Source organism: Gouania willdenowi, chromosome 1 (genome assembly GCF_900634775.1).
Source record: "Gouania willdenowi chromosome 1, fGouWil2.1, whole genome shotgun sequence".
Taxonomy (NCBI): Eukaryota; Metazoa; Chordata; class Actinopteri; order Blenniiformes; family Gobiesocidae; genus Gouania; species Gouania willdenowi.
Window position 1 is genome coordinate 4,225,685 of NC_041044.1, and position 14,567 is coordinate 4,240,251.

At 38.2% G+C, this 14,567-nt stretch overlaps 1 protein-coding gene across 2 annotated transcripts in view; it reads right to left on the bottom strand.

Moving 5' to 3' along the window:
* The window catches only part of LOC114465601 (parvalbumin-7-like), a 43,102-nt gene extending 31,952 nt beyond the window's left edge, over nucleotides 1-11,150 (bottom strand). For both annotated transcript variants that reach the window (XM_028450729.1, XM_028450719.1), the window contains exon 1: nucleotides 10,906-11,150. In XM_028450729.1, coding sequence (XP_028306530.1) covers nucleotides 10,906-11,131 — 226 coding nt within the window. In that variant the 5' untranslated portion in view covers nucleotides 11,132-11,150. The remainder of the gene's footprint in view (nucleotides 1-10,905) is intronic.
* Nucleotides 11,151-14,567: the final 3,417 nt, after the last annotated feature.

Here is a 14,567-nt window from a genome sequence, read left to right on the forward strand (position 1 = left end):
AAACTTGTGTTAGCTTTCTGTTAGCATCTGTAATGCTCATGATTCCTAAATATCTATCATCTAATTTATCTAATCTATTGATTACCATGTTTGGTTTCCTAATTAATGAAAATATAGGTTTTAATATTTTTTTAATGGTAAAATGTGAGAAAGCTTGATATGAAACATGTTTTGATAATAATTAACTACATATGTATAGAACTGTAACGTGGTTCCGCAGTTTTGCATTAAATTATAATTGACAACCTTAATAGAATTTTCTTGGCAATTACAATTACAAAGTCAATTATTTGAATTCAATTACAATTTAATAATGATTACAACAGCAACAGATTTTTGAATTACAATCAATTATGCCATAATTGTAATGAATTATAAATTACGCAATTACAATTGATCCCAACCTGCTTTCTAGACATTAAGTCACCCAAAAAATACTGTACAATTTCAATCCCAAAACATGCATGTGAGGTATTTCTGCGCCATATATGGGCCTGATTTTAAAAAATGGTTCAGATTGTGATTATTAATGTATTTAAATAAAAAGATTTAATTTGATGTCTTCTTTAGAGCCAGAGAAAGCATTGATCTGTAGATTTCTTTTGATGATGGTTTTTAGTCAAAAGCTTTGTAGTTTGTACTAAAGCTTTTACATTCTTGCACGAACTACAATCAAAATGAGGTCTTTAAAAAAAAAAAAAAAGCTTAATTGATGGAGAAGCTGAGATCTTCCCGTTTTAAAGCTGTTGTTGATCCTCAGAGGTTTAGCTTTTCTTAAATTATTATCTTTGATCAAACAGCCTAGAATTATTATTTTTTGTTTAATTTTAAAGAATTAAAACCATAAACCACTGCAAGGAAAAACACATTTACAAAGTTTTACAAATACCAAACAATTGTGACTTTTCCCCAGCGGTTTCTCACACTGTAGAAACCTTTAGTCTGTGGTAGATTTTAATGTTCCACTAAAAGCATGGGATCAAGGACATCATAACATTATTGCTCTTTCAACTGTAGTGTCATCATTAATCACTGAAAAGGTATTTTCTTCATTAGAAGAAAAACAAACACATTTTAATTATGTTTGATTTCTTTTGTTTTTCTAGGAAAACGATCAAAACACCAAAGATGGATCTCTTTTCATCCCCCAGAGCTGAGGTAGGTGTAGTTACACACACACACACACACATCCACATGCACAGTAAGCTGAATGCCAGTAGTTCAGTCACTGCAGGACCCGTGTGCTTCGAGCTATAGTTCCATCAGTTTTATTTTAGTCCTATCCCAAACTCAGGAAATACCCTAAATAATTTTTTTTCCCATATATGTATTTTTAAAGTTGGAATTTGCTGTGTTAAACATGTTAAAATGAAAAAAAAAATGTCAGAAGTGGGATTCGAACCCACATCAGCAGAAGGAAAGATCCTGTAGTCTAGCGCCTTAGACCACTGTGACGGAACTGCGCATGCACACAGGAAGTGCCAGAACTGTAGTCAGGTTTGTCTGAGGTCCAGAACTATAGACACTTCAAACTTTAAATCAACAATAACATGATTAAAAATCTCCCACTCATTAAAGAAAAGCCTTAAACAATAGAAGAACAAACCACACTCTAAAACTCACTCACACATGCTGTCCCTTAAAAGAGAAAGTGAATAATATAACATATTTAAACTAGGGATGGGACTTTATTGCATTGATTTTGATTAATTAATTATGAAATAAGAACACACTTAATGCATTTAATCACTTTTTTTTTACACTCTTAACAACCTTTATAATTTCACAAGTTCCCAGTATACCCATAATACTGATGCAAAGACCACAACACGAGAGACGAGAAACCCTGAGTAGTCGATCGTTGCTGTGCTTTGTGGGAGTTAATTTTAGTTTGAATAAAAATACTGGATGGAAAAGTAAAGCCCAGTTGTGTGAAAATTGTGTAAAACAGTTGATGATTACCAGATCTCTGCCAGGCTCAGCTAGCGCCTCAATGCTAAACGTGTAGCAGCTAGGGCCTCAGTGCTAAACGTGTAGCAGCTAGCGCCTCATTGCTAAACGTGTAGCAGCTAGCGCTTCAGTGCTAAACGTGTAGCAGCTAGCGCCTCAGTGCTAAACGTGTCGCAGCTAGCGCTTCAGTGCTAAACGCGTTGCAGCTAGCGCCTCCGTGCTAAAGGTGTCGCAGCTAGTGCCTCAGTGCTAAAGGCGTCGCAGCTAGCGCCTCAGTGCTAAAGGTGTCGCAGCTAGCGCCTCAGTGCTAAAGGTGTCGCAGCTAGCGCCTCAGTGCTAAAGGTGTCGCAGCTAGCGCCGCAGTGCTAAGGGTGTCGCAGCTAGCGCCTCAGTGCTAACATGGCGCAGCTAGCGCCTCAGTGCTAACATGTCGCAGCTAGCGCCTCAGTGCTAACATGTCGCAGCTAGCGCCTCAGTGCTAACATGTCGCAGCTAGCGCCTCAGTGCTAACATGTCGCAGCTAGCGCCTCAGTGCTAAGATGTCGCAGCTAGCGCCTCAGTGCTAACATGTCGCAGCTAGCGCCTCAGTGCTAAGCATGTGGCAGCTAGCGCCTCAATGCTAAACATCTAGCAGCTAGCACCTCAATGCTAACATGTAGCAGCTAGCAGGGACAATGGTCCTAGTGGAGCAGACAGTGTCTCCAATCCACACTGACACTCAGACAGGATTCAGAACCAAAATGAATAAATCCATGAGTGACAAATGAACAAAGTCAGTGATAAATGATTGTAGTGGACAGTAGAGGATGTGGGCGGGGCTAGAAGTGCTGCTACATATAGCATCGTCTGACCCAACCAACTTATCATCTGTTATGTAGAAAAACTATTTCAAACTAAATTCATCATCTTCATCAGTTGTTCTGTTTATTTCATGATATCCACAAATATTCTAATTATTTTACACTGTTTAGTTTATATTTCTCTGGAATGTTCTGGACTAAGTGATGTTTTTATTTTAATACAAAAACACATTTATTTTAGAAAGTTTACAAAAAATCCAGAAAAGCATGAAATTTAAGTTAGTGCTTTGTGAACAATGCAATAATAATATTAATTCATATTACACATTATGTTAGCACTCAGTGGTGGAAATAATAAACTCAGGTTTGTTTTCATTGATTCAGTCACTTACCAACATACATTTAAATTGTTAATATTGTTTGGCCATTTTTTAGATTAATTACAAGTGACTTTCCTGTTTGACAAACCTTTGCTTTAAAAAAAATCTTACACCGTCTTTCTTTATTACTATGAAGAGGATTTTCAAACAATAACTTGGTGCTTATCCTACCAAGCTGCCTTTGTGGGAACAGTGTGAGGTTTGTGTGGGAGTTTCATATCTGTAAATATTGCTGTTGGTGTGACTGAAGCGTGACAGTCATCCTCTGATGTGTAATATTACCCTGACTAAACACACATCAACGAGTATTATTTGTAGAAATGTATGACGTTAGACTATCGTCTATTTCTGGAGTTCTCAACCTTCGGACCACGACCCTTTTTTCTGTAATTACACCAAACTCACCATATTTTAACCTATTTTCGTCACTTTTTCCTGCCATATTTTTGCTCTTTTTAATGCATTTTTGCTACATTACTACAAATTATACTACTTTATCAAATTTCAATGCCTTTTTTGCACATTTGTTCCACTTTCAAGACATTTTCAGCACTTTTAAACACTTTCCACCACTTTTCCACCTAATATCTCATATGTTGACCCATTATTGTCACTTTTAACCTCTTTTCACCATATTTCATGATTATTTTTGGCAATTTAGCGTTAGCCATTTCTGTCACTTTTAAGCCAATAGTGACACTTTGAACACGTTTTTACCAGACACAAAACGCCCTCACGTTGTTCTTCTTGTTCCTCTTGCAGTTGTGTACACTAGAGACCTTTTTTTAGTCGGTGGAACCGAGTCATTTGACTGGATTCTTGGGAACGTGGTACAGTGCGGAGACGTTCTGCAGGCCCGGCCCTAGTTCATCCAAACTATTTTTTACCACTTTCTCTCTGTATTTTCTGTATTTACAATTTTTAACCAGTTTCTGTGGTTTTTAAAATCCAATTTCACCACCATGTCAATGTTGGTCATTTTTAACCCATTTTATTTCTGATTAAAACAAGGACTTACATCTTTAAGATAACTCTATACCTTGGACCAAATAATACAAAAACTTCCTAACAGTGGATATAATTCATATTAATAAAAAACTGTGGTTATCACAGATTCATAGAACAATAGATCATCATTTTTCTGAGCTGAAAAGGTTAAAAAGCTCCTCCATTAATGAGACTAAATCAGGATTTCTTTTCTCTTTTATTGTCTTTATTTGTTTATATAATGCAAACCAATTAAATCTTATTTTTATCCTGCGTCCTCCATTGATCTGCGTCTAAATAAGGGTTAGATTACTCTGTAAACCCTAAACACGTTAGTGGTTCACAGGAATTGTTTTCGAGTTCAGTTGAAGTATTTTACCGTGGTAATGAAAGCATGAAGCATATTATACAACGTACTTTAAATACATCTCTCTCTCTATTATCTATCTATCCATTTGAAAGCCTTATGAATCCATGTATCATTCATTCGTTTTTCATTATGTAACACAAACATGAAAAATGAAAAAATACCTCATTATTTGACAGAAAATTAACACCTTTATTCGTTTTTCTCCATCACCGATTGGCCAAAGTACGTGACCCGGAAGTGAAGCGTTACACATTCTGAGATATCTTTAGCTCTGCAACACTTAGGAGTCTCTAAACCCTCTGAAATGTCCGTGAGGAGGTTCTGTGTCCAACACCAGCTACAGTGAACAGGACACGTTTCGGATGCACAGTTGGAATGCGATCTTGTTATGCCGAACTGCCGTTAGCATAGCCGTTAGCGTCAGATGAGAGTATACTTCCAGGTCACGTACTTTGGCCAATCGGTGATGGAGAAAATAAATAATGGTGTTTTTCATTTTTTGTTTTCTGTACAGATGCAAAAGAGCTTGACATTGAAAACCCAATTTTTATTTTGGTTTTGGAAACAAGTGTTTTTTGTTACATATTGAAAAATGAATGATACACGTTGGCTCGTTTGTTATGATAAGTTTTAAACTGGGTCTTTAGTGGAGAAAACAAACAATTCTGACATTAAGGCAACAGACGAACACAGCGTTGTCTTGTTGCCAAAATTGAGCGAAACAACCTGAATTCTCTCTTTCTCTTTCTTTCTCGTCCTCTTCTCTCTCCCACACAGAAGTAAAACACTGCTCTGATGCTCAGCCCACTCAACCCTTACTTTATTTTCTTTCTGAAAACTGTGCTTTATAGCATGTGAACGTGGTTGACGTCCCTGCTCTGAGTCCCGATGGATAATCTCACATCTTGGGACATTTGTCAGGGCCAATCAAGCACAAACCCTTCCTTCCACGTCACCTCGTATGAACTCAGCTTCAGCATCAACACTGTGAGCATTAGTCGCTGGCTGCGTGCTACAAGCTTGATTTCCAGCCAAGGTTTACGTGCCGGGTGGATTTGAATTAGTGACTCTGAGGTGTTTGTTGTTGGAAATAAAAAGCTAAATCAAACCAGGATTCACAAAGCAGAAAAGGGTAAAGATCAGGATGGAAGCAAATGGTTAATTAAAGCTTCAAAAAATGAAGAGAATGTCCTTCATGGAGGAGAAAATTGAAAACCAAGCAGGTGTGAATCTGCAGTCGGAGCAGAAATAAGATCCTATTTTAGATTAAAACTTCACTGAAGACGGTGGAGAATCAGTTTTGTGTAGAACTGACCGACTTTTTACTGTATCAGTGTTTTCATTAGGGGTGCACTGATTGCCTGACCTGCCCATCCCGATTTTTTTCCCTAACTGACATGAAACACTAATGTTCTAATCTTATTTTATTGTAAAGCATTGAACAATACGGAGCACAGTGTAGGACCTGCCTTTTTCCCCTCTTGTTACCTCATGTCTCCCACTTCTCATCTAAGATATGGTGCGTGGCCTTTGTGGCGACCCACAGTTCTCCACGTGATTGTCCTTTCATGTTTCTTGGACGCGATGTAACTGAAATGCATGTATGCCCTTCGTGGGGCGGCAGTAGCTCAGTCCGTAGAGACATGGGTTGGAAACCGGAGGGTGGCCGGTTCAAGTCCCAATGCGGACCAAAATACAGAAGTTGTTCTGGTAGCTGGAGAGGTGCCAGGGCACTTCTCGAGCACTGTCGAGGTGCCCTTGAGCAAGGCATCAAACCCCAACACCCTGCATTGTGGAAGCAGCTCTGACATCTCTCCATTGATGAATGTCCACAGGTCCTGTTTGTGCGTGTGTGTGATTCGGGCTTGTGTGTGTGAGAAGCATGTCCCTAAAAATAAGAGTAACATAATTTCCCTTCAGGGATTAATAAAGTAATTAAAATTAGAAAAATTAGAAAAAAAATTAAAGGATTTCTCATTTCATATCCGTGAAACATTACAAACTTGTTGATTTCACTGCACATGTGGTAGTTGTATTAAATATAAATAAAATGTTTAGAACATTGTTGTCCAAAATGCTAAATAATATATATATATATATATCAGAGTTCTTGCCAGCACTGTTGAGCATCGGGGCCCCACGTTGTAATTTTGCTCCCCTATGGTGTGATGTTGCACACTTGGACTTCCAGGCGTGCCCGTGTTTTCTCACTTTTAATCTGCATATATTCCAGAAACGCACGTCAGCTGCACCATCTATTTAATACAGGTGATTTGCTCGGATGCTCCTGTCTTTACCTGAGGACCCCTGCAGCCACTTAGCTGCCCCCGATGTTGCCTGTGCGCACTTTGTAACCCGTAATCACCATTGAATATAAATATAAATTCAATATCACATGAAGCTTCTTCTCATGTTTATAACTCGCCTCGGATCATTCTACATGTGTGTGCACTGATGTGAAACGCTGTAAAACAGAAACAAATGTGTGTTTGTGAAACGTGTGTCATTGACCACTGAGCCAAATTGCTACGTATATAAAATGAGGTCTAAAAATTATGGACAAACAAGCATTTCTCTCTACTCTGAAACGCTGGGGGCGTGTCAGTAAGAGGCGCTGCAACCACGCCTACGCATGGGAAGGGTGCCACCTCTGTGTATTAACCCTAACCCTATGGGAGAAAGCAGTGTGAAAGTGGCTCCAGCGTCGATCCTGCTTCTCCCATTGGTTTTCCAAAAGTGCTCAAATCTGGCCAAACAAGGTGTCAGCGGAAAGGTCTGCTCCGCCCGAGTCCGAATATGTGCATTCCTCTTGGGTACAGTGAGAACTGCGCCCCCTAGAGGCGAAAAACTAAATTGTGGTGCAAAAAAGGTGCTCATTTTATTCAAAATGTGGCATCAGCAAATGCATTTTATTCCCCTGAGTCTGAATATGTGGTTTGTTTTTGGCTATGGGCCTTATTGATGGAGGTCGCGAAGGTTTGGTGTGTTTTACACAGACTTTACAGACACATCGGCTTTATTCAGGTCAGACGGGTTTGGACCGTGTTCTGTTGGGCTCAGCCTGGGTCAGGTTCTCTTTTTAGGCCTGATTAAAGCTCTACTGCAGGGGTGTCCAAACGCAGTTTTGGAGGGCCGGTAGTCCACCGGGATTTTAACGTCTTTCTGCTCCAACAGGAGCCTCTCAGCAGGGACACATTGAGAACCTGGTGGACACCCCAGGTCTACTGTGGGCGTCCTCCACTTTCACCCTTAATCACCATCCAATATAAACAGTGTGCTTCATGAACTGAAAACTTTTCATTTTAACATAGTTATCATGAAGCTTCTACAGAGCTAATGCTAACAACTGATGCTACCGGTGCTGCTGCTGAAGGGCCTGGTGGTGGATGGTGGACACAGTGAACCACTGCTTTGGAATGTGTGGAAGTGTTTCCACACACTGGACCACAAAGGTGGTTCCATCCATTTTTCCTCCAAGCGATGTTTTGTTGTCTCCTGGCGCGTGACGTCACAGACAGTAACGTCTTTATTATTAAAAGTGCTTTTCAAACACATCCATATAAAGTCTGCTGTGCTTGAATCTAATTAATTGTTTTCTTTGCATCGATACAATCGATTGATTACCTTTAAAACAATTTTAGATCGATAAGTGTCATCAGGAGGGCCAACTTGCCGATTGATGTCGTTGGAACGTAGGATAATTAATCTAATGGATGATTTGTTGTAACCTATGGAATCATTCTGTGGACATCACATTAAAAGTAGGCTTAAGCTGTTATTTCCATGGAGAGATACTTTATATAATGTGACCTAGAATTAGGTTGGGGGAGAGGGGGTGTCTATGTACCGTATACATCGGTATTGATTATCGGAAAAAGTGATTTTTTTAATATTGAAAATATTGAATATTGCAAAAAGCTAATATTGATTATCCCTAGAATTACGTACACACATTAGTATGTGGAGGTTATCTAATAATTATCATGTTTAAGTATTCAAATTATTGTTTAAAAAACATTAGTTTAGCATTAAATCATTTAGACCATGAACATTATGTTGGGTGAGTTGAATCCTAATGAGTAAATAGATTTAAAATCAATCACAAAGCTTTGATTGGATGAAAAGTCTCATCTATGATCAACTTCAACCATCAACACTTCTGCTTAGAGTTTGGAAAGTCAGAAAAGAAAGATTCTTTTAAAGGACAAGTGATGGGGCAGACGTAGGAAACAGACGGCCCGGGTGCTAAACGTGGTCCTCGGTTTAATTTTGTGGTCCCCAAAGTAGATACAGTACAACACGACTCCAAAACCCATCAAATGACAGTAGATTACACACAAGGCCAATCCCAACCTTTGATTGTTCCTCTGTCAATGCTCAGATTGCTCATTATTCTAAATGCTCACATGAATGTTGTCAAGCCCTCGGTCGAATTTCGTGTGTCCCCCAAATTTAAGAAAAAAGCCAAATGACAGAAAGATAACCAAATGCACAAAATGACCACAACTGCACAAAACAGAAATAAAAACACACAAAATGACTTGAAAACCTATAAAATGAAAATAAAAACAAAAAATGGCAAAAAATAAATAAAAAATGGCACAAACACACAAAGCGGCAACAGAAACATGACTCCAAAAACATGTAAATTAACCAAAAAAATAAACATAAATGACTCCACAAATACACAAAACGACTGCAAAAACATATAAAATGACAATAAAAACACAATAATGGTAAAAAAAAGACACAGAAACACACAAATGAAGGGAACATGTGCAAAACTAGACTAAAAACACACGTTTGTTGTTTCCTACGTTAATGCTCTGATTGGTCATTATTCTAAATGCTGACATGAATGTTGATCATGTGACCCTCAGATCAGAGTCAATCACTTTGTTGTGTCCCCGCTGTGATAAAAGTTCTCCAGACGAGAGAGAATAAAATGATAAACGATTAAATACCAAAGGTGTTGGTGAAGAACTGAAACGTGTGAGAATGGCTTCAACAAATCCTATTTTTGTTTGTTTTTTACCAACTCGCACACATTGTTCCTTTATGAAAAAAATGAAAGTCAGCAGCAGGTCAACACAATAATAAAACTTCCTGGAGTTTAAAGTTTGCATGTGTTTAACGTCAGTACATTATTAATTTAGCTCCCTTCCTTTCTCCCTACATTCATTACTCACTGAAATGTCTTCCTTTTTACCTGAATCCCCATTGTTGCCTTCACTCCTTCATTCTCCATCAAATGCTTTATTTTTCATACAAATACACAGGTTTCTGTTTATTTTTCCATATTCTTGTTTGTTTTTAAACCAAAAGATTCTGATTGTTCTCATATTGTAATCAACATCATATATAGGAACTCTGCCATTTTTTTCTTTGAACGCCAGCTTTGATAGTATTAGATGGTGCCGTTATTTACTGTAACAAATCATTGTGGGTGTTTTTTAATTTGTTTTGCCCTGAATTTCACATGATTTAATAAAATATAATGAGAGAAAAGTCTTCCACCAGGAGCAGGTGATAATAATAAAGAAAGCATGGCTCAATATTGTTCTCCCTTTTTTTAAGTATTAGACACTTTATATTATTATACAAATATTATATACATTTATCTTGTATATGTATATATTTATCCTTGAAGCGCAGAGCAGTAAGGTTATGTTTTACCCTCCGTTTCTCTGTTAGCAAGATAACTTAAAAAGTTATTAACAGATTTCAATGAGATTTTCAGGAAAATTGATAAATGGGACAAGGAACACATGATTACATTTTGGTGATGTTCTGGCTACCAAAAGAAAAAAATATATATATATATATCTATATATCCCATTCATTTTTCCATCCACACTATGGAACTTCTTGTTGATGATGTCATAGGTTCGCTCAGAACACCTTTGCTGATGATGTCATCAGTGTTTCAATTAGAAAAAGCATGACTTGTAACAATTGTTATTGTCAAATGCTAAAGGTATTTTTTGATTATTAATTAATCTAATCGTATATATGAAATCAGTGTAGGACTACATCATAGGGTGGAACTCACAGTATGAGTGGAAATGAGCTGCTTGGTGGAGGTGTCCGCTCTCCGAGTGCTTTTCTAGTTGTTGTTATTTTCTGCTTTGTTTTTTGTTCTTTTTCTGTTCTTCACACACACACACACACACTACCAAGTGAAATTATTTGCAGTTTTTAAACTTCACTTGTGAATAAAAACCTTTTTGATTCTGACAAGTTGTCAGTAGTTTTAGGTAAAAATTCTTCAACTATGTGACATTTCCCAAGTCTGCATTACCTCTTTTTATCCTTCGTCTATTGGCTTTTTAAATCATTTTTACATACATCTCTCTCCCTGTCACACAGAAATTCAAACACTGTTTTCCCTGGGAACATGAAGTGTGTTCAGTCTTACCCGTCATTGTTGAGTCTTCTGTCGTTTCTTCTTCCCCTCGCACTAACTCTGTGAATGTGTGTCTCAGGCGATGTTTGAATTTCGTGGCAAGAGCAAAGCAGAGCTGAACTTTAAGAAGGGAGAGGTGATCGTCCTGCTGCGAAGAGTCAACGCCGACTGGCTGGAGGTAAGAGTGGAACAACCAACAGAGAGCAGGAGAGAGAGAAAACGAGAAGATTAGAACCATAACGGGAGAGCGAAGAGTGGGTGAGTGGAAAGCAGAGGAAGATGGAGAGGGTTGGATTTGAGGAGGAGGAGAAGTAGTAGGAGCAGCAGAAAAGAAACAGAAAGGGCAGCGGGGAGGAGGAGAAGTGAGCAGGATGAAGAGACGAGGACGAAACGTCATTTCCATTCCACTTTCTGAATGCTACCCATAAGTTAGAGGCTAGGGTTAGACCTACAGTTCATGTACTATAGGTATGTGCATGACTGTGAAATATGAGGAAACCATCTTCATGGTCACTTTCACACTGTTATTCAAAAAGTTCAGAGTGGTTTCAGCCGAGACCCCACCCCCTGTGACAAACGTGTATGCATCTATACTTCTGAATAGAGAATATGCATTATTAAATAAACAAATGATTTTAGTCTTTAACCTGTAAAGCAGGGCTGTCCAATTTTAGGCCCACAAGCCAACTTTGATTTTGACCCGCTTCCCATATTTGAAATAGTTTTGTTTTTTTTTAAACATTTTTCCAGCAGTCTGAATGTATTTTTTGTTGCACTTCCTCTGTATCACCACAAATTGCCATTGTTTTACATTAGGAGTAGGTGGCGCTGTTGAGCTCCCGTCAGCTCAGATCTGTAGCACAGCGGTTCCCAAACGATGTGCCATGGGACAAGTCCAGGTGTGTCGTGGGATTTTGTGACAACCATACGTTATTATTTAAGGCCCTATAAAATCCACGTAAATGGAATCTCAGACGGAATCTCTGAATCGACCAATGAAAACGGAATCTACTGTTGAACGCGGAAAAGGACAGAATTGGCATGAAACGCCGTCACCTTGAGGCAAGGAAAGTTTTTTTTTTTTTTATGTTGAAATGTTTCCGGGGACCGCTCATTAGATGCTCCGCCCTCCCCCCTCCCATCCTGGCCACATTAAACACCACCTAAACCTCCCCAAACAGTGTCTAAACTACCAAAAAACTACACAAATCATCACTGACGCCTAAATACAGAGCTGACCAGTGCCCGCTTAACTTTGCTGTGTCTGTGAAACTCCTTCCGTTTCTCATCAAGAGCAGCAGTGCTCACTGAAAACATGAGTCAGTTTTAATCATCTTCATCTGTTCAGAGTGTTTGATCAACATCTCATCAGAGCTACAGAAGATCTGTGGATAAAGTTGTTCTGTTGTTGTGGACGAGACCATCAATACCAGTGATTGTAGAGTCTGAAACATCGTAGATTATTAATAACTACTGATACAGTAAAATATTCTGATCCTAGTGGTGAAATAACTGATGCATCCTTGCGTCCATTTGTTTTTGTTTAATTATTAGGGTCTGGAATGATGTCATCAGGATCATTTAAATTAGGTTCATTTAGATTAAGTTGATCAAAACGCAATCAATAAACCTGATCAGATTCAGTATATCATTGATCATTGGGAAATTGCTCTCATACATCTTTATATGACCACATATAAATACTTAAAAAGGAGCAATCACAATAATCCATGTCACTACTATTTATACTGTATCTACCTTTTAATTGTATCTTACTTTTTTTTTCAACAAACATTTTTGTTTAATTATGTTTTTTTATTTATTGGTATTTTGTTTTCTTGATTGATTCATATTTCTAAAAAACTGAAATAAAACAGATTCCATTGTGCCCTAATTATTGCAATATACAACTACACTACTTTTTTAATTTACTACTTTGTATGCACTCATTTCATATTACAGAGACATACTCTAAACCTATTTTTTTAATATTTTATTAATAAATATTTCATGAGTTATATAGTTTCCTTTGTCACATTTTATTTAGCATTAGTAAATAATTATGCACATTTACATATATTGTACATTATATTAGTCATAACACGTGTAATAAAGTCTATTTTGCTCCGAGTGAGAAGAGGTGTTTGAATGACGTGCTGCTGTTGGCGGCAACTACTTATAGTGGATGGGACTACCTACATTTCACCAGCCAATCAGGATTGGCGTAATGACATTGTGACTTCTGAGGTTTGCAGCAGAGAACTCTGAATGTAAAAAATCTTTAATTTTTGCAAAGTTAATGTAAAATATTAGGCTACAAAAGTACCTGAGGAGATCAGATTATTGATCAGATTATTGATCAGATTATTGCCGTGTGAGGATTGGCTGCATTTTTCTGTCTGAGCCACAGTTAAAATCTCTCTTTTTCCCTCCAGTACTAACGACAGATTAATGTTTGTTTTTGTGGAAAGCCTGTTTTTATTGACTTCTAACATTCCTGCATTCAGACATGATCAGCGCATCACTCATCATCATCAATATGGTACCTGCTCTAAAGCGTGACCGAGTGTGATGCGCTGGAGGTTTGAGGAAATAATCCTGCAGAGTGTCCTGCTTTAATCCAGAGGAGACGGAGATGTTTGCAGTGACACAGAACCATTGGCTTCCAGCGTAATACTCAGTTTTATATATAAATAGTTTAAAACCTTATGGAGCTGAAGCTGAGTCTCATTTCTAAATATGTGTGGGAACAGTTTCTGGTCCATCCTCTTATGTGCATTTCACCAACCTCCACGTACGACAGCTTGTCTCACTTGTTATTTACTCTGTAGTAATTCTTCTCCAGTCTGCATTTACTTCACCCACTGGAGCGTCATGTTTAGGGGGAGTAAATAGCGTCATGTTTAGGGGGAGTAAATAGCGTCATGTTTAGGGGGAGTAAATGGCTCCTTATTAGCTATGAAGAGGTTTACGCAGTTGACGTAGCACCCAACTGTGCGTCGTGCTATACACTGTCATTCACTCCTAAAGGTGATTTGAAGACTCCGAAGTACTCCACGAACCTGGAGCACACAGTGAAACACCTTGTAAGCACAGAGAGAAGAACAACACTCAGAAAGGTCTCACCCTACGAGCGAACCACCTCCCACCACTTTAAGAAGAAACTGTTCCTGCTGCTGTTATAAAGCTCTGAACTCTTAACATAATCCATGTTTTTATGTGCCGTCCACATGTTTAAGATACAAAAATAGCATATTTCTAAAAAAGAGATGAAAAATGATGAAATAATATTAGAAATGGACATGTATGTCTAATTACCAAAACACCTCGTCATATGTGTGATTATTAGAGTCCTGCTTTAGTTTCATAATGAGAGGAGTGTCCTCACTTTTTCAATTGGGCGACACCAAGTAAATATAACACCAGAGTGAGAGTAGTAAATAGTTGTGTTGGAGAATCTCTTGGAGTGCTTTAAGAAAGGTCAGAGGAGAGTGTTTAATATAAATGTGCGAGGTGTTGATGGAGTGTGAGGGATGCTGGGAGTCTGTGAGTGGGAGAGAGCGTGCAGGTGGAGGAGGAAAAAGTGAGAAGAATCTGCTTCAAGAAGAAAAAAAGGAGCCAAAAATGTGTAAATGGAATCATAATCCATTTCTTTTCTTTCTTTTTGGCACATT